General features: G+C 34.8%; 1 protein-coding gene across 4 annotated transcripts in view; it reads right to left on the reverse strand.

The window, feature by feature from the left end:
- RB1CC1 (RB1 inducible coiled-coil 1) overlaps positions 1-20970 on the reverse strand; it is a 74137-nt gene that overhangs the window by 31474 nt on the left and 21693 nt on the right. For 3 of the 4 annotated variants that reach the window (XM_081266228.1, XM_081266227.1, XM_081266226.1), the window contains exons 2-7: positions 16577-16685; positions 15259-15380; positions 12886-13012; positions 12557-12727; positions 7885-8087; positions 5879-6305 (exon numbers count right to left, since the gene is read on the reverse strand). In XM_081266228.1, coding sequence (XP_081122354.1) covers positions 5879-6305; positions 7885-8087; positions 12557-12727; positions 12886-13012; positions 15259-15329 — 999 coding nt within the window. In that variant the 5' untranslated portion in view covers positions 15330-15380; positions 16577-16685. Of the gene's footprint in view, positions 1-5878; positions 6306-7884; positions 8088-12556; positions 12728-12885; positions 13013-14629; positions 14770-15258; positions 15384-16576; positions 16686-20970 lie in introns of those variants that run through there. The other variant, XM_081266229.1, reaches the window with a different exon arrangement.

Raw genomic sequence — 20970 nt, forward strand, 5'->3', positions numbered from 1 at the left:
TAATCCAAAACAAGTGATAAGGAATATACTATCATACTTAACTAAGAAAATACAGTTCTAAAAGTCACATATTTCAATTCAGTGCCATAGTTCAATCAATTCTTAATATCCATAAGAAAATTTATTATTAAGCTTTTACAAGTATGGCAGGATTCGAGGCTGGGGATGTGGCTCAAGCGGTAGCGCGCTCGCCTGGCATGCGTGCGGCCCGGGTTCGATCCTCAGCACCACATACAAACAAAGATGTTGTGTCCGCCGAAAACTAAAAAATAAATATTAAAAAAAAAATTCTCTCTGTCTCTCCCTCTCTCTTTAAAAAAAAAAAAAAGTATGGCAGGATTCAGGTCTCAAAAACTCATTGCTTGGTCAATAATAACCCATTCCAACTTCTCTCCAATATATATTAATTTATTTAGTTAGTGTTACCTCTCCATCTTAGAAACAAAGTAAAACTTTATTCTTCTCTATCTCCTCAAGGATTTGGTTTGATATACTAAACATTTTTACTTTTTAATTTCTCCTGTTTTCTGGCTTAATTCTATAAATTTGATGGAATTCATGGAACCTTAAAAAAATCTTCCCTATTCCCTTTCCCCTGAAAGATTATTTTACTCTGATTACCTTTTTGTCTGGATTTTCCATTAAAACTGCTTGGTCGAAGATCATCAAAAGACACTGCTTCTTTTGAGGCTCTTATACATTTAGCATAGCAGGCAAACTTTTTTAAACTCTGCAAGTTTGGGAACATTTCCTCTGGTGGCTCCTTAATAGCATCTTTCATTAGTTACTTTTTCTCTGTCTAATCATTATATATGGGAGATCCATCTGGACACGGTCTTTACTCATTCTAACCCTTCTATGATTTTAACAATAAGCATAACACTAATGAAGGTAACTCCTACAGCTATTTTAATCCCAATCTGGTACATAAATTCTCAGATGACTTCTGAATGCCTACTAATATCTACATGTGGATATTAACCATGTTAATTCTATTACTGACTTACCATAGTTTTCTTCCAATATAAACCACAATAAGCTTTTTTCTGCCCATAAATAACATGCAATAAATGTAGAATATAGTTAATGCTTCAGTGATCTGATAGTAGTAAATCTTCCTAGGCCTGTAACCATTTCAAACTAAATTACCTATTACTTCAAAAATAAAACAAACAAAAAGCCTAGGCTTTTCTACCTCTGACCTTTCTTAATATCACTTATATTAGCTCACTGTTCTACCCTATCTCTTCCTGTGGAAAGATCCTAGTCAAATATCAGCATCTCCTTCATGCTGTCTTCTGAGCTCTACAGTCAAAAGAACTGACTTCACAAGGCTCTGGGTTCAATTCCCAGCACAACCAAAAAAAAAAAGACTATGAACTTTATTTTATGTATAGCATGCCCTATATACAAAGAGCAGACAAAAGTAGTTAAACCGAACAATTATTTCATTATTATCATTATTAGTAATGCAGCATATTAATAAGGGACTGCACTATCGATGGTGGTACTAGGGTAATAGGGACTGAACCCATGGACAATCTACCACTGAGCTATATCCCCACCCCTTTTTATTTTTTTATTTATTTTTTTTTTTCATTCATCTCAGGTGTTGGATGTTATTGATGGATTAGAAAAAAGGATCAGATATCAAAAAGGAGAAACAATGAGTTCAGCATATCAACTATTTTGACTCAAATTGTGTTTTGAACTCCCATTTTCACCCCAAATATAGATTGCAGAATCACATCTGTTACATATTCACATTTTTACATAATGCCATATTAGTGTCTGTTGTATTCTGCTACCTTTCCTAACCCCTACTATCACCCCTCCCCTCCCCTCCCCTCCCATCTTCCCTCTCTATCTCCCCTGCTGTTGTTCAATTCTCTCCCTTTTTTTTCCCTCCCCCTTGCCCCTCATAGCCTCTTGTAATTTTATGTATCCTTGAAGGTCTCCTACCATTTCCATATGCTTTCCCTTCTCTCTCCGTTTCTCTCCCCCCATTCGTCTTTGTTATCTGTAGTCTTTTCCACATGCTCTTCCTTCCTGTTCTGTTCTTAGTTGTTCTCTTTATATCAAAGCAGACATTTGGCATTTGTTTTTTAGGGCTTGGCTAGCTTCACTTAGCATAATCTGCTCTAATGCCATCCATTTCCCTGCAAATTCTATACTTTTGGTTTTGAGGCAAGTTATCAAGATTAGTCTGGAGCTTGTAATACATCTGTCCTAGTCACCAAGACACCAAGATTATTTGTGTTTGCTACTGTAGTCAGCAAAGAGATATATTTCTAATAACACTAAAAAGTTAACAGAACCATTGTTAATTAATACTGCACACTCACTTCACAATACTAGTATTTGTCCATGTTTTCTCAAATTTGTGATAATAATCTTTCATTAGTACATATATTTCCATGCTGTGATATTAGGAAGACCAAAGACTAGCTATAGATTATCAGGGAGAGAAAAGAACTGAATGGTTAAATGAAAAAATGATTAAATTTGGTTCAAATTTCAATTTGGACCAAATTATAGCTACAGGTAAATTATAATAGCAAAAACTTCAGGAAGATAAAGTAACTCAAAACCCAAGGTTCCTCATGTTTCTATACTTCATAATTCACCTGAAAGTACAATATAACTAAATTCAGAAATATGTAAGAGATTTACAGTTTATATAAAATAATTTTATTCCACTTGTTCATAGGTAATGATAATTAAAATAGTCTTTGGTGTACATTTAAACCACAGAATCATATTAAAAATTAGCTAGCAAACTTTCAATACTTAACACTACTGCTACGTTACACTGATTTTTACTCTTGGACTCTTTCTTGACATCTATATCATACACACTCAACATCACTGCCTTAAAAAAATTGTAAAAAATGAAAGTTACTCTACCCTCCCGATCCTCCCCTGTACTAGGATTTGAACACTGAACTATGCCTCAGCACCCACCTTTAAATTTTTTTTAAAATTTGTCCTATTTAGTTATACATGACAGTAGAATATATTGGCAATTGATACATACATAGAGTATGACTTATAATTAGGATCCTATGCTTGGGGTCATATATGATGCAAAGTTACCCTAGTTGTGTATTTAAATACAAGGCTAGGAAAATATCTGATTAATTCTACTGTCCTTCCTATTCCTCCTCCCCTAATTCCCTTCACTTCCTTTTGTCTAATGCAATGAATTTCTATTCTGCCCCCCCCCCCCGCCCCATCCCTTGTTGTGGTTTACCATCCATATATCAGAAAGAACATTCAGACTTTGTTTTTTTGGGATTGCCTTTTTTTATTTAGCGTGATATTCTCCAGTTCCACTTACTGTCAAATTTATTTATTTTGAGAGAAGGTCCCGCTTGACTGAGCAGGTCTTGAATTTGTGCTCAGATCTTCCTGCCTCAGCTTCAAGTATTATAGGTGTTGGATTATAGGTGTGCACCACAGAATCTAGCCAAATAAGACAGTTTCCTACCCACTCTTATTCTTAACTATTCTGCCTTCAAATCTGCCTCCTCCATGAGGGCAAATAAACATATTCCCAAAGAGCTGGGGATGGTGGCGAAAGCCTACAATCCCAGAAACTCAGGACTCTGAGGCAGGAGGATTGCAAGTTCAAAGCCAGTCTCAGCAATTTAGTGATATGCTGTCTCAAAATAAAAAAAGTTGGGCGGGCGTGAGGTGGGGATGTGGCTCAGTGGTTAAGTGCAAGCATAAGATCACAAGTTTGCAGAAAGAAAGAAGAGACATTAATGTGGGCTGCTTACAAACAAGTTATGTGCACAATACTCCCAGGGATTACTTTTTCTTTTATGATATAATATGAAACAAAACATCTAATAGTCATTGTACTGACAACACAGTCTAAGATAACATGGATCTACAAAATAAAGGAACAATTACAAAATATTACTGATAGATGAAAATTGTGGGACAAATTAATAATTCACAAAACTTGCATCCATCAATACACATAAATATAAAACTGGAAATTCAAATTGTCAAGTAACTTAAAATGGATGACAGGAGTAATAAATGAGTGCCAGAGCTGGGATGTGAGCCTCTGTGAATTCAAATTCTAAATTCCAAAACATCTATGTCTCAACTAATTTTCTAGGAAAGGTATATGAATTTGACAACTGAAAGTATACATCGCAAATACAGTTACAAATACTGTTGCAAATGGGATTGGTCTCTGAAACCGAAGGCAGAATTCGCTTTTAGAGGAAGAACTTTTTTTTCTAAAATTACTTCATTAGCACAGTACTAGTGCTGCCATATATATCAAGTTAGTTACTTTTTTTGAACAACTACTTTAAAAATGTGTATAAAATGGAAGCATCATCAGTGAAGTGAAATCCTATATTCAGATCCATCTTATAGAAAAACGTCATTGATGATATCATGAAATTACTAAGAGAAAAATATTAAGTAAATAAAAACATCATGGCAAAATGCCTTTTTTATGCAATATAGATCAGATGTTGTATAAAATATAAGAGATTATCATACAAAATGGGTTTTCACTGCTTGAGAACAAAAATTATTTTTATCCTAAAATGCATATTCGATTGAAGAGTGGTACACTATAGCAAACTCATGTTAAATAATTTTACAGGAAACAAGTATAATTAAATGAAAATTTACTTTTGCTTTCACAGTAGTAAACTTTCATTTAATTATTATTATAATTATAAAATATCACAAAGACTTCAGTTTACAAGCAAGCACTAACCTGAGAAGTCAATAAGGTAATCACTTTTTTGTTAATAACAGTATAGCTAACTTCCCATTTTTCTGTAGATATCAGTAGATGTGACATTCAGAAAGAAGACTATCATTCCTTTTCTCATATAAAGTAAATAAAATCTATGACTACTAGACTTTGCACTGAAACATGGAAACTCAAAAGCCATTTTCAGGTTTTTCTCAGAGTCTATAGCATTGTTTTGACTTCTGGCACAGTTTTTTTTAATATATATATTTCTTAGTTGTAGGTGGACACAATACCTTTATTTTATTTTTATGTAGTGCTCAGGTTTGAGCCAGAGCCTCACACGTGCTAGGTGAGTGCTTTACTACTGAGCCACAACCCAGCCCCTTGGCACAGTTTTAATTATTAAAGAAAGGAAGAAAAAAAGACTTCAATTATCCAGATCACAATCATTTGGATGAGTAGTAGGGATGTAGCTCAGTGACAGAGTGCTTGCCCAGCATCCCCAGCACCATAGAACCAACCAAACAAAATCACAAAACAAAGAAAAACAATCAAAGGTTGATTATCCATAATCATAAATAGAATAGTAAATGTCAATAGTTCAAGCAGGAACATTAGCCTGTCCTTTGTTCATTTATGGCAGTAATCAATGCCAAATGTATTACAATATTGGCTGGATCATCTAACATCTTTTTTTTAAATACTATTTTTTTTAGTTGTAGATAAACACAATGCCTTTATTTATTTTATGTGGTGCTGAGGATCGAACCCAGTGCCTCATACATGTGAGGCAAGTACTCCACCACTGAGCCAAAACCCTAGCCCTCATCTAACATCTTCACTGACTTAAATACCTACCCTACTGCATGTCATCAAGGAAACAGATACTGAAAAGAATTAGGAAACCTAGATGTTTAAGTCTTCCATTGTACTATGTCTTATAATTTCAATAAAAAATGCACGTGCTATTTTCTAGGCAACCTAGTCAATAGAATAAAATTACAAGTGGAATAATTTTTTATTCAACCTAGGAAAATCCAATCTAAGGCACACTGTTTCCACTACAAGATAATACCCATTCTTCCATTACATAATAAGTAATATAAAGTTAATTGATATACAAAGTGTCAAGCTAACATTACTTACCCTGCTCATAGAATCAAAGCACTTCCTGACCAAAGATTCCACATCGTTAGGTCTATCTTGAACATTAATCCAGTCTAACAAAGAAACATTAAAAAAAGGCAGATCACCGTCTTTAGTATCTACTGAAGTTTCATCTTGCTGGACAGTACTTTGACAAGATTCCCTAATTTCTTTGCCACTTTCATCGTCTGTGGTATCTGGGGCTACATGTTCCACTGACTTGTGAAATGAGGTTAACAAGGATGTGTTAGTTGTTCTAGGCATATCAGGAGAAAGCACCAGTTCAGTGGATCTTTTCATCTCAGCCTTTTCTGAGCCTTCATTTTCATTTAAAGAATCCAGTCTTCCCAAACATTCCCTGTAACTATGTCTGGTTAGGCACTCCAACAGTGGAATCTTGGCCATTACTGAAACGGCAGTTCCTAAACTTAAAATACAAAAGATCTGTCAGTAAAACAATTAGATTGCTCTGATTAGTATATTTGAACAAAATCACATTTATTATCACACACAAATCTCACTAACCCTTACATTATACATAAACTAGTTATAAGCAATCTGTCCACAATAAGAAGCCTAGCAGAGAGGTTATTATTAATGCTAATATTCCAATCTAAAGTAAAACTAGACTGAATATACTACAAGTAGACATTTGGCTTTTATCAAACCTGAGGCCTACAAATTCAAATTTAGAGCTTTACCAGAGCAGTCCCTCAGAGTACAATAGTTTGTCTTTAAGTAAATCAGAAATATTTAAAATACTGAAAGCACAAACAAAAATTAACAGATTTAATCTCAAAATAACTCTTGCGTCACACCCCCAAAAGACAGAGAGATTAATGCTATGGAAAGGAATGGGGAAAATGAAATCTTGATAACTTCATGAAACCATATGTAAAACAGTGCTGGTTCCTACACTAAATTAACAGTTAATACAACTCTCCAAAAATATAATTACTTGAAAAGGTTATTATATAAGCTTTTAAAAGATCTTCTAGTATTAATTTATTCATTCTCCTTCCACGATTTTCTTTCATTTCAAGTTAAGGCTGAAACCTGTCTAAAAACATTCGTACCACAAAAAAGAGACACCTAAGAGAAGGTAAGGCGGGAGGTAGAAAGCAAGTAAGAGGAACATGCATGCTACTTGCCTCTAACTCAAGGTCAAGGCAATAAAAAAACTACCAGACTAACAGTAAAAATATGAACACAAAATCTTGAAAATGTACATATATGCCCCTGAACACAAGTGTTACATGTTTCATTATTGCTCTAGTTTTACATTAATTATAGATCTTTTTTTAAAATAAAAAAATCATATTGTATGTGCTTCTATGCAAAGAACAATGAGAGTCAAAACAATGGCTTCTGTCTTAACTCTACACCAAGATGTCAATACTTAAAAAGGAACTTAACTTTTTCCTGGCTCCTTCATTTTCTACTAACTTTTGCATTTCTATTAGATGAACTACATCTTGACTTTTTTTTTATTGGAAAGAAGAAATAAGCAAAGATTCTCAGCTTCATTCAAAAGTATTTTCAGCTTTTTAATAATTAAAATAACAAGAAAAATATGGGAGACTCTATATAGAGTAAAAGAAAATAAACCATAAATTTTAAATTATAAATTTATAAACCTATAAATACTATAATGTATAAAGCATTATCCAAAAAGATTCAAAACAGGCAGGCACAGTGGCACATGCCTGTAATTACAGAAGCTCAGGAGGTTGAGGCAGGAGGATCATAAGTTCAAGGCCAGCCTCAGCAACTTAGTGAGGTTCTAAGCAATTTGGTGAGACCTTGTCACTAAATGAAATATAAAAAGGGTTCAGGATGTGGCTCAGTGGTTAAGTGCCCCCTGGGTTCAATCCCAGGTACAAAATACCCCCTCAAAACAATGAACTTCAAATATATGGCATACAGAAAACATACAGTAATTAAATCTACTGATAAATTCTCAAAGCATTTTACACATTTTATTATCCATTTAATGGTAAACATACTGAGTAAGTTTTAACTTGATGTCTTCTATGGATTGCAGATAATTTGAATAAATACTTTCAAATTTGAAAAGTAGCTTTTGGTATGAATTTGAACAGTCCTCCAGATTGGCCATGATTGCAGCCCAGCCTTGGTGTTGAAGATGTTCATCATGGACAAGACCTTCGCAAAAAGAACAAAGTTTCTTGGCAACTTCATACATTTCCTATAATGAAGAAGAAAAAGAACACAATAAAAAAAGGTAATGGTTCACATGCACATATTTGCATGTCTATGAACATAGTTTCATGAATACATAAGCACATTTTAAAGAATTGTTTTAAAAAGCTGTTTTATTGTGTTTCTGAGCAGATATCCTAAGAAAAGGATTCCAGAAGATATTGCTTCTGGAAAACAAAACACTGGGGGTCCCCAATAATTTGATAACTAATGTGTATCATCTCTAACCTTACTGTCATCTTTAAAGATGCATACTTCTTAAAAATACATTATCAACTTCTAGAATAATGTAACATATTGCATAATTTAATGGGATTCCTAAAACTATTTTATGTAAATAGTACAATTAAAGAAGTCCTCTGTCCCTGAAGATTTTAGCTTACTAGGAAACAAAAGTGGTGTTTTTTCTAAGAAGACTGGTGACTTTTGTAAGAAGATATTGAAAAGTCAAGAGACACAGACAAATGAAGACATTCTGAAGATGAGAGCATTTTACGTAAGAATTGAGATATGAAAAGAATATGAACAAAAGCAAGGAAAGAAGAATTTCAAAACTGGAGAGAACATAGGGGCTAAGTCAAGAAAATAAAGAAAATAAACCCTCGTGGACAGAAACAAATAGTGTGGAGGAAAAGAAAATGGAGAGACCAAAAGGTGAAACATTTGGAAATACTAAGGGAAGAACAGAGTTGGACTTTCCTGAGAAAACAATGACCTTCTGAAGAGTTCTTTAACAGGGAAAAGCATAAATAAAGACTCAAACCTGGTATGGTATACAGCTATGATCCTAATCACTCTGGAGGTTGAGGGAGAAGGATCACTAATTCAAGTCTAGCCTCACTTAGAGAGGCACTAAGCAACTTCAAGAGATGCTTTCTCAAAAAAAAAAAAGGGGGGGGGGCTGGGGATGCTGCTCAGTTGTAAAGTTTCCCTGGGTTCAATTCCCAGTATTCCACCCCCCCAAAAGACTGACAACTTGGGAAAAGCTTAAAAAGTAGAATGGGAAACAGATAAAGAATGGATATAAAATGATAACTTCAAATTGTTACAGGCAAATTGCTATAAATGTAGCCACCATTCACTTCTATCAAAATAGACCAAAAAAATAATAATAACAAACTCTCTAAGTTTAGGATGTCAATAAAATGCTTTTGTGTCATGTCAGATGCCTAGCATAGTTTATAGAGAAATGCAAATAAATGTGCAATGAACAATGTACAAAGCATATTCACAGCAAATTTAGTCACAGAAGTCCCAAATTTAAAACAATCTCACTATTGAACAGTAGTTAAATAAACTGTGAGGTGTCATTATTTGTATAATGGAATACTAGACAGCAATAAATATGTACTTAATAATATGAATGAATCTCAGGAAGATAATGTTGAATAAAAGAAATCAGACATTAAAAAATGAAAAATTTATAGGATTCCAGCCTGTTGCATTGATGACACCTCTAATCTCAGCTACTTGAGAAGCTTCGGCAGGAGGACCACAAGTTTGAGGCCAGCCTGGACTACTTAGAGAAACCCAATCTCAAAAACTAGAAAGGGCCAACGATATAACTCAGTTGCAAAGCACCCTGGGTTCAATCTGCAGTACTGCATTACCTCCCCCAAATAAATTATTCCATTTGCATAAAGTCCAATAAGAAGCAACAAATAGTTCAAAATGAGAGATTTGTTAAATATTTTATAGTTCATATTTAATATTTAATTTATTGTTTCTATTATTTTATTTTAAATTTTGCTAGATTAATGAAATTGTTATTCCTAGTTCTTCTATCTTCTTTTACAAGCCTCAAGAGAATTAGGTCTTCCTACCACTCTGATCCTTTACTCTTCCTACATCCATGCCCAGATGAAATCCTTTTTTTATTTTGGTACTGGATTGAACTCAGTGGCGCTTAATCACTTAGCCATATCCTTAGGCTTTTTATTTTTCATTTTGAGAAAAGGTCTTGCTAAGTTACTTCAAGGCTCATTAAATTGCTGTATTCAGCTTTGAACTTTCTGTCTTCCCGCCTCAGCCTCCCGAGTCACTCACTGGGATTACAGGCATGAACCACTGTGCCTGGGACAAATGAAATCTTTAGAATGCTTCTTTACATACAACTCTGTACCAACAAATGTTGTCAGGAGATAGTTTATGTCTGTGTTTTGTACTGCCACAACTCTTCCATAATTCTTTTTATGAAGTATCTTGCTATTCCCATTATTGTGTGTCCTGTGGAAAGGCTTTCATTAGACACTGATTTTTGGTACAAGATATCTCAGGTTTATCTTGTATTTTCCCTGCCCCAGATGTGCAATCAACTTCTTAAAGGAGTGATCTGTTGTAATTAGGAAATGGCATTTAGAATATGTGGCACTTGTATGTATCTGTACCACATGAATCTCAGATAAGAAAGTATTTTAGTAGCAATGCCCTTCTTGTCTTTTCTGTTTAAGTTTTTCAGTTTAAAAATATCATGAATTGAGAAATCATGCCAGTTCCTATTTAAGGACTTCTGGATACATGAATATATTTCTGCCATTTTATCTTTTCTTTGTGTAATATTTTCTGGCTATTTCATGCCCTTGTTGACTTAAATTTTATTTGCTTTTTTCTCTAATCATTTGTCAATTATATATCCACCCATATTTTATACTACATATTTTCTAGCAGAATGCTATATCCATATTTTTCAACCAAATAAGTCTAACGAATGCTACTGTCTAGCTAGGTGTGGTAATCCCAGCACCGTGGGAGGCTGAGACAAGAGGATTCAGTTCAAAGCTAGCCCCAGCAATTTAGCAAAGCCCTGAGAAACTCAGTGAGACCCAGTCTCTAAATAAAATACAAAAAAGGGCTGGGGATGTGGTTCAGTGGTTCAGAGCTTAAATGCCCCTGAGTTCAATCCCCAATACCAAGGGGGGAGGGGGGGGAGAACAGGATGCTAATGTATAAATTCAGTTTAGAGAATGGTTTTTTTTTAAACATACTCCCCAAAGTACTTTTGGACTCTTTTGTTTATTTGAACATATTTCAGAAAGATGAGATTACTTCCCTTTTTTATTGTACACTGTGTGGAAATGAGGTCATTTCACCAATGCATATACTACATTACAACAAGTTTCTATCAGTTTTACTAACTAAAGCAAACATCTAGTAAATGTTACCAGTTTATTTTTACAAAAGGTAGTATTTTTTTAAAATTTTTTTATTATTAGTTGTTCAAAACATTACAAAGCTCTTGACATATCATATTTCATACATTTGATTCAAGCGGATTATGAACTCCCATTTTTACCCTATATACATATTGAAGATTCACATCGGTTACACATCCGCTTTTTACCTACTGCCATACTAGTGTATGTTGTGTTCTGCTGCCTTTCCTGTCCTCTACTATCCCCCCTCCCCTCGCCGTCCCTCCCCTCCCCTCCCCTCCCATCTTCTCTCCCTACCCCATCTACTGTAATTCATTTCTCTCTCGTTTTTTTTCCCCTTTCTCCTCACTTCCTTAGTATTGTTATTTTATTGGTTTTAAAGCATTTTTTTCATATCTGAAAGCAAAATATGACTAACAGTTTAGAATAAATAACTTCACTGAAGGTAAATATCAAATTAAAAAGGAAAATCAATGACTGGTAAATACTCTCTAGAAACTTGCAAGTAGTGGTATAAAAGGTATATAATGGAAAGAATATTGTTTCTCTGGACACTAAACATGAAAAGTGAAAAAATAATTATAATTTTATCAGACTATGGTGACACATGCCTGTAATCCAGCAACTTGGGAGGCCGAGGCAAAAGGATCACAAGTCCAAGGCAAAAGGATCACAAGTCCAAGGCTAGCCTCGGCAACTCAGTGAGACCCTGTCTCAAAATAAAATAAAAGGGCTGGGGATGTAGCTCAGCAGGAATGCATCCCTGGCTTTAATCCCCAGTACATAACCCAACACCCGAAAAAAGGAACAAAAATCATTGTATTTTTAGAATTATTTGATGAGTTCTATCTATGTCTATTCTAACATAGGTACTTTATCAATTAAAGAATGTTCAAAAGAGGAGCTGAGAATGTGGCTCAGTAGTAAAGTGCTTGCCTAACATGAACAAGGCTCTAGGTTCAATCCTTAGTGCTCACTATCATCAAAAACAAAACAAACAAAATTTAAAAAATAAATATTCAATAACAATTATCTGTATATCATTATTACCCAGGAGAGAAGTTGGCCAAATCAATTTCAGACAGCTTATACACTCATTCTCATGTACATTGACTAGTGACTGACTAGGGGCCTGAAAATTAACAAATAGATTAACCACAAAATACATTTTCATAAAACTTTGGTATTTTGCATGCTTGCCATCTAATTTAGACACTCTGTTCCTAAAAGCCTCCAAGTCTAAATAGCCATCAGTTAAATCTTCATACTTGTTTAAAAATCTTTGTACTTGTTTATATCTTACCACTGCAAGTTGTGTCCTTGAAGCAACAGTATGAAAAACTGCAGGCATCATAAGAGACTCTTCAACTTTTATTTCCATGTCATTTTCTGTTGAAAAGGTCGTTTTAGGAATAGCAGGTGCACGGTCACATAAGATCATTTCTTTGTTAAAAAGAAAAATTGGATTTGTGTCCTATGTTTAAAAAAATGCATAAAATGTTACATATAGGGAACTTGCACACCACCCTCAATAAATGAAGCAAATAAACCTTACTTTTCAATAATGTGTCCCAGTTTCCTTTCTGATGTGAAGGTGGACTATCCTGGTACAATAGGGCCTTGGATACCTACCGTCCCAGCGCTGTAGGTGCATACTCTTCGATCTGCAGCCATGCATTCTCCTCCATTGACCACAAGTACCTGATGCTGAATAGCAATCTTGTATTTGCTTTGAATGGCATGTTTAAGGTCTGCCACACTTCCATGAAAAAAAAAAATTATATTTAATGAATGATTTTATCATTTAAGTATGACTTCATAAGTGTATGTGTGTGTACACACACACACACACACACACACACACGCTAGATTAATGAATTTCATTTAAAAACTTTCCCCAAAAAACAGTAGTTAAAATTCATAAGTTTACCAATTTCTTGAACTGGACTCCAAAATCAATTGGCTGATATTAAGTCAATAAATCATCCATTTTGTCTTAACAAAAAGTAAGTCTAAGAACTACAAATAGTAACCACATTATTTTCTATAACAGGGAGCTGTATAAACATAGAATATGCTCAAATTGGCATCAGTTCTATTAAATTCCTCTGAACCCAAGAGTTGTGTTAAAATCTTCATATCACATTACATAAACTAAATGAAGCCTAAATCATAAAAATTCCTTTCTTTCAAATAATAATTAATAATTATTAAATATGGTACAGCCACATTTAAAAAAAAGTCTTACTTATTTGAAAATACATAAACCCATTAAAACTACTCTAAGATACCATCTCACTCCAATAAGAATGGCAGCCATTATGAAGTCAAACAACAATTAAGTGCTGGCGAGGATGGGCGGGGGGAGGTACACTCAGACATTGCTGGTGGGACTGCAAATTGGTGCGGCCAATTTGGAAAGCAGTATGGAGAGCTGGGAATGGAACCACCATTTGACCCAACTATTCCCCTTCTCGGACTATACCCAAAAGACCTAAAAAGAGCATACTACAGGGACACAGCCACATCAATGTTTATAGCAGCACAATTCACAATAGCTAGAATGTGGAACCAACCTAGATGCCCTTCAATAGATGATTGGATTAAAAATGTGGCACTTATACCCAATGGAATATTTAACAAGATCATGGCATTTGCAGGGAAATGGATGGCATTAGAGCAGATTATGCTAAGTGAAGTTAGCCAATCCATAAAAAACAAATGCCGAATGTCTTCTCTGATATAAGGGGGGTGACTCAAAATGGGATAGGGAGGAAGAGCATGAGAAGAAGACTACCACTAAATTGGGAAGAGAGGTGGGAGGGGAAAAGAGGGAGAAGGGGAGTTGCACGGAAGATGGAAGGAGAACCTCATTGTTATACAGAATATATATATATGATGTTGTGAAAAAAAAGAAGTGTGTCACATTAGATTGGATAGAGAGAAATGATGGGAGAGGAGGGGAGGAGTAGAGGGGATAGGAAGGGCAGCAGAATAGAACAGACATTATGTACATTCCATGTATGTATTATATGTCAAAATACATTCTGTCACGTATGACTAAAAAAAATAAAAATAAATCGTATGGCAAAAAAAAAAAAAAAAGAAAATAACATAAACCCTATATAAAGCAAAGATTATTATTGATCAAACAACTTATAATGATTTCTGTATCAGTCATGTATGGGCAGTTTGTAGTCTCAGCAACTTGGTAGGCTGGGACTAGAAGACTGCATATGCCCAGGAGTTCGAGGCCAGCTTGGACAGCACACTGAGTGTGACCCGGGCTCAAAAGAAAGAAAGAAAGAAAAGCAATTTCAGTACCAGATTCATTTATTCTTCATTGCAATCAAGTCTTTGCTATTATGACCCTTACAGAAATATAAGCAGGTTTGGAAATCTTTACTACTTCTGTTTCCTTCCTGATTTGGCCTCAGAATATATTCTTCCTGCTCCGAAAACTCTCCCCATTTTTTTGTAAGCATAGGAGGGCATTCAGTCAAATATTTAAAACCGCTGCAAAGTTGGAAAATGATTACACAGGAACCACACTGATTTGACAACAAACTTTAAAACTTACTTTATTCTCTCTAAAACAAACCTATCAACTTTATTCACACAGGGGAATAAAAACCAATGACCTTTTTGTTCTTTCAACACTGACACAAAATCCTTTACAAAGCTAACAATAATTCTCTTAATGTCCTGTGAAACTGGTTAAAAGTACTTATAAAGATAGCATCTGAAATCAGATTGGTTGTGGTCAAATTTGTTTATTGTGAATAATATATTCATGCAAATAGAACAAAATGTGATTTTAAAGAATTTATCATTTCAGAGAATGACAATTATATATATATATAATACGTTCAGGTAAAAGATTTCATAAGACTTACTATCTTGCTACTTATTTTAAAAAATGGATTTCTCAAAATGAAAAGTTTTTAACTATTTGCATACAAACCAAAATGCAAAACTGAAAAGAATAAATGAAATAGAACTCACGTTTGTACTGTGAGTTCAGTATCAAATGTTAGAGTAGTTCCAGTATTAACCAGAAACACATATAACTTCATGATGATTTTTCCAGATTCTGTGAGCTTGCACCTCACCCTCTGATATGGTTTCTAAAAGAAACAAAGAACAGTGATCCATTTTACAAACACAAGTACAAATACTTTAATCATTAAGACACAGCATAGTCTTACTATTTAAATAAAAATCAAAATATGTTTTCAAGTCTACAATGATTACTTGGACAATTCAGTAAATTCTATGCTTAAAAATAAACAAGGTAAGATTAGTGAAAAGGAAAGCATAAATTCTACCTTGAAAAAGCTCGTTTTTGGGAAAAAATACGGTAAAAGTTAGAAAAACATTGACATATACATTTTACACTGTTTTCTACATTAAGAATAAGATATTCACCCAAGCAGGGTGGTGCACACTTATAATTCCAGCCACTCCAGGGGCTTACGGCTGGTGTATCTCAAGTTACAGGCTAGCCTGGGCAAATTAAGCCAGACCCTGTATCAAAATAAAAACAGATGTGGCTGGGGATGTTAGAACACTTGCCTACCATGTATGAGGACCTGGGTTAAATTGCCAGGAAGGAAAGGAGAAAAGGAGGGGAGGGGAGAGAAGGAGAAGGGAGAAGACAAAGAAAATATCTAGACAAACATCCCCAAAAGTCCTTCTCCCACTAGTACTTCTCCCTTAAAACAATTAAAAATAGATTAGACTTTAGGTTAAAGTTAATAATGAATAGGAATAGCCATTACTAGCAGGTTAGGGAAAATAAGTCCCTATTCTGTCCACCAGCTGCTTCTTAATCTGTGTTCCACCTTCACACTGAGCTGAAAATACTCCAAGAAATTCTGGACCCCAAAAACTAAAAATGAAATACCAAAACCGAACCAAACAAAAACCCTCTGGCCTTAACCATTATGTCATTTTGTGCAACAGTACAAAGAGCACAGGTCTGGAAACCACAATACTTAAAAAACTCTGACATTAATTTGTCCAAGATACCTCATTTATAAAATAAAGCTTCCCCATGTATAAAAGAAATAGATTTCAAGATCTAGTAGTTTTATCAAATGGGAGGGAATAATACTATAGAATAATTAAGATGTTTAAATACAACTATAAATAATTTCTCAGAAATATGTAGGCACTCCCCCGTCCCAAACAGGCTCTTTCTGCAAGAACCTTAGAGTAAAATTATCAGCAGAAAAAAGCAAATAAGGCTTAAACTCGGGTTTCCAAAATCATTGTTTTAAATATATTATATAAAAAACTGAAGGTAAGAACAGTGACTTACCTACAGGCACTGGGAAAAGTACTACCACTCTTAAGCAGATTAAAACTGGCTTATGTTTCCTTTGCTTGATATTGGCAACTGAATGGCATTACTGGTTAAACTCAGAGAACTAGAAAAGAAAAAATTGAGTTAATATAGAAACAAGTCAATATATAACAACATATGGTCCTTCTCTTTTTCCCTTTAAAAATTATCTTTTGTTAAAAGTATTTTCTACTTAGTCCTTTTTCCTACCTGCATATTCACTGAAACCACAACCATGACCATGATGCACATCACTCCATTCAAAGACAAACAAGTCAGCAATGAATTCTTCCAAATTGTTGTTTCTACAGTAATTTCTCAGTCATAAAAATATAATGGTAGAGTGTCCAGGCTGTGGAGTCAGACAGCTTGAGTTTGGGCCTGGATCTGCAACCAGGTCAAGTTACTTAACTGTTTTCAGTTTCCTCTTTTATAAAAAGGAATCAAAGACAACCTTTCAAGACAGCACCAATTATCTGTGCCACTTACACTTACTTCCTGGTATCTACTAGAGTAAAATTTCTTCCTGATCAAGTGTAGGCTGCACCTCTAATCTAGTTCTAATCAATAAAAACAGCAAAAGTGATAGGATGTCATGTCTGTCTGTGACTGTTACTTAAGATTATAACTTCCATTTTATCAGTTGGCTCTCTCCTTGCCACCTTCGTTAAGTAAGTGGCCACATGGACAGTTACACTTGGTAAGAAACTCAAGGTGACCTCTGCTCAACAGCCAGCAAGAAGCTAAGAACCTCAGTCTGACAATCTTCAAGGAACCGATCTTGACAAAACTACAAGCCTGTAAGCAGATCCTTTCCAGGTTCAACCTCACAAGACAGCAGACCTGGATAGAACCTTGATGACAGTTTTGTGAGAGACCTTGAAGCAGACGATCCAACCACACCATGCCCAGAATCTGTGCAATAACACATTCATGTTGTTTTAAAGAGCCAGGGTATGATAATTTCTTACTTAGCAATAGATAATATAGTTCACCATCATTAGAGGGCTATTACAAGGATATGAAAGAAAAATTTTCATGAGAATGGTGTTTGGCCAACTGAGCCAACTCAATGATGTTTGAATAGGATCTTAGACCTTTTTAAAGCTCACTTACTCACAGCTATAGATACCACCATGGATGACTGCTGACTGAGCCTACTTCTCTCCATTTTACAATTATCCATCTAACCCCTCTAAACTCAACAAATCCAAATTAGTTTTCTATATACATTTCTTCAATATTGTTGCTTCTAAAACTGTACTCCTTATTTTCTCTGTTCCCTGTACTCTGGCTTTTCATTTCTCTCTGTTGATCGAATCTACAATTATCATCACGTCACCCTAAGTCTGACACAGAAACATCAGCAAATCTGTCTTGTCAAATCTAATATTTTCCAACAGCTTCTCAACCTGCTCCATATCTCAATCCCTAGTCTACCATCTTCCACATGGCCTTCAAAGAGATCATACTAAATGCTAGGCAAAATCAAGTTTTTCTGCTATTTAAATCTCAAAATTATATTGATTTGTATGGTACCAGGTATCATTTTGTTAATGTTTACTACTGCCTAGGAGACTATATGATTTCTTAAAGGAAATGTTTTCACTTGATCCTCACAATAAAAAAGTCCTGTAATATAGATAAGCATCATCATTTTATGCTAAGGAAACTAAGAATTAAGGAGTTAGTATCACTGGTTATGACTCTTGTTATTATTCAAATCTGGGCAAACTGCTGTTTCTTGCCTTTAACCATCAGGATAACATCCAAGCCAACAAACAATATGGCTTCTTACTCCCCCCCCCACAATTTCCCACCCTCTTCCTTCCATCATTTCCCAACTTTTTCAATCCTAAATACCATACTGCTTAAAACCCCATAATAAAACAGTTGCAAAAAGTCTGAGCCTTTTTGAGGGCACTACTTCCTGCTTAGAATTCTCCCTCCCCTATTATCATCCTTTCTTCCAATCCTACCCTCACTCACATTTTCTTTCATATGGAACTAATCACTTCATTAGCTGTGCTAGGTACTCTATATGTGTGTCTATGCTTGCATACACATCAAAAAACTATGCATTCCTTGGTACTGGCTCTTATACTTTATAATAAAATGAATAATCCAATACTAGCAAAGACTTATTCTACATCCCTAGTAAGCATGTGTGTGACATCTACTCCAGGATTTCTTCAGTTTGTTCTTTAAGGAAAATCTTTAGATTTCAGAATATCATCATCTCTATGACAACAGTAAGGCAGTCTACCTCATCCATCACCATCACATGTTGTCCGCCATTACTATTTATGGGTAATGTAGGGACTCTACAAATACAACCCCCAGGGTTTGGGCTGACATAAACACATAATACAGTTCTACCTAAGAGAGACTAAAATTTATTTTCTATCATAATATAGAGTCGTACCAAGTCTTTTAATAAAAGAAAGAATGTAACTAGGAAGCCAAGAAATTAAATTGACAAGTGGTTGGCAGAGCTTTCAAGTACAGAACTGGGTTCCTGAGTTTAAGATGAACATGGTTCCCTAGTAATTCCTATAGACCATTATGTGTGTGAAAGAAAAACACTTTAAATTGCTAAAATTCCAGGCACAGTGGCAGATTCCCATAATCCAAGTTACTTGGGAGGCAGAAGGAAGATTCCAAGTCAGCTTAAGCAATTTAGCAAGACCTGTCTCAAAAAAACAAAAACAAAAAACAAAAAAAAACAACAGGGCTGGGCATTAGCTCAGAGGTTTGCTTGGCATGTGCAAGGTTTGATCCCTGTACAACAACCATAACAAAAATTTTAAAAATTTTCAGGACTTCACACCGCAGTATTATTATGTTTATTCTGGCTCATGTAATTACTTTTTCTTCATTTAATCGTGTTTTGCATTATTACAAATGCTTCATAATCGTCAACATTAATAAAGGCTGAAAAAGCATTTAGACTTGTGAATTCACCATAACTTATTTTCTCACTTGCTCCCTGGTTTTAGTCTGGTTGCATACAAAAATCATTCTAATATTTAAAAATCATTCCAATATTTCAATTTTGTATGCTACTAAAGTGCTTCTCTTTAACAATTTGTACTCCTCACTCAATATACCAGTAAATCAGAAACAAGGCCACTATATCCTTGCTAGTGCTGTATTATTATTATTAGCAGTAGTAGTAATATGTAGTACCAGTGCTAATTCTAGTACTGGTGATTGAGCCCAGGAGTGCTTAATCATTGAGCCACATCCCCAGCCCTTTTTATTTTTGATTTAAAGGGGTCCTGCTAAGTTTCTGAGGCTGGCATTGAATGTATAATCTGCCTCAGCCTACCAAGTTATGGGATTACAGGCATGTAGCCCCCATGCCCAGCCCAGCGCTGTATTTTTAAATGCTTGCCAAGAATACTTCACAATTTTATAACTGGCATGATATCTTTGACTAGTAATGAATTTGTTGTTCATTTACAGATCATTATGTGCCAGACACTAGCTAGACATGAAATGTAGCAGTGAACAAGATAACACAGTCCCTAAATTACTATAAACCTCAATCACTAGAATAACTCCATCTTACAGGGCCAGCTTAAAGATTAGGCAAGATTATGCATGCACAAACACATGTAAGACACATAATGCCTAAGAAAAACTCAACCAATGTACTCAGATTTTATATACACAAGTGCCAGGCATTTGTCCTTCAGCTCATTTCTTACAGATCCTAAGAGATTTTAACAATAGTATCACTGCAACTCCTGACCTACTCTGATACAACATCCCATGTATTTATCCATTGTTTACAGCCTATAAAATCTGGCAGCTTTAATCAGAAGCTCCCATGTAAATCTTCACTTTTACATACTCATTAACTGCTAGCTACTATCAAAGACCTCACAAGAAAAGCACAAGAAAAACAGAAGTACATGGTAAGATCAGGTACCACTTCTCCAAGGGTCTACCTGCACTGTCGTTATTCAATGTAAGATTCATGATTTTCACATCCACAAATGCTCTTTATTTATTCCACATATCTAAGTACATAGCATATAAAATTAATAATCATTGTTAACACTTGTTATTCATTATATACCAGTCACTACAATGAATAGTTTTATATGCATTACCTCATATACACAAGACATTATTTCTGTTTCCATTTGCAGATGAGGAAAAAGATTCAGAAATTATTCAACCTGCCTAAGGGCAGAAACTTAGTAAATAAAAAATCTAGGGGATAGTGGAGAATGGGATAGACAGCAGAATACATCAGTCACTAGAAAGGCAATTTGTAAATCAATGGAAATGTAACTGATGTGACAGCAATCTGTATACGGGGTAAAAATGGGAGTTCATAACCCACTTGAATCAATCTG

Source organism: Spermophilus citellus (genome assembly GCF_964194105.1).
Source record: "Spermophilus citellus genome assembly, chromosome: 14".
Classification (NCBI taxonomy): Eukaryota; Metazoa; Chordata; class Mammalia; order Rodentia; family Sciuridae; genus Spermophilus; species Spermophilus citellus.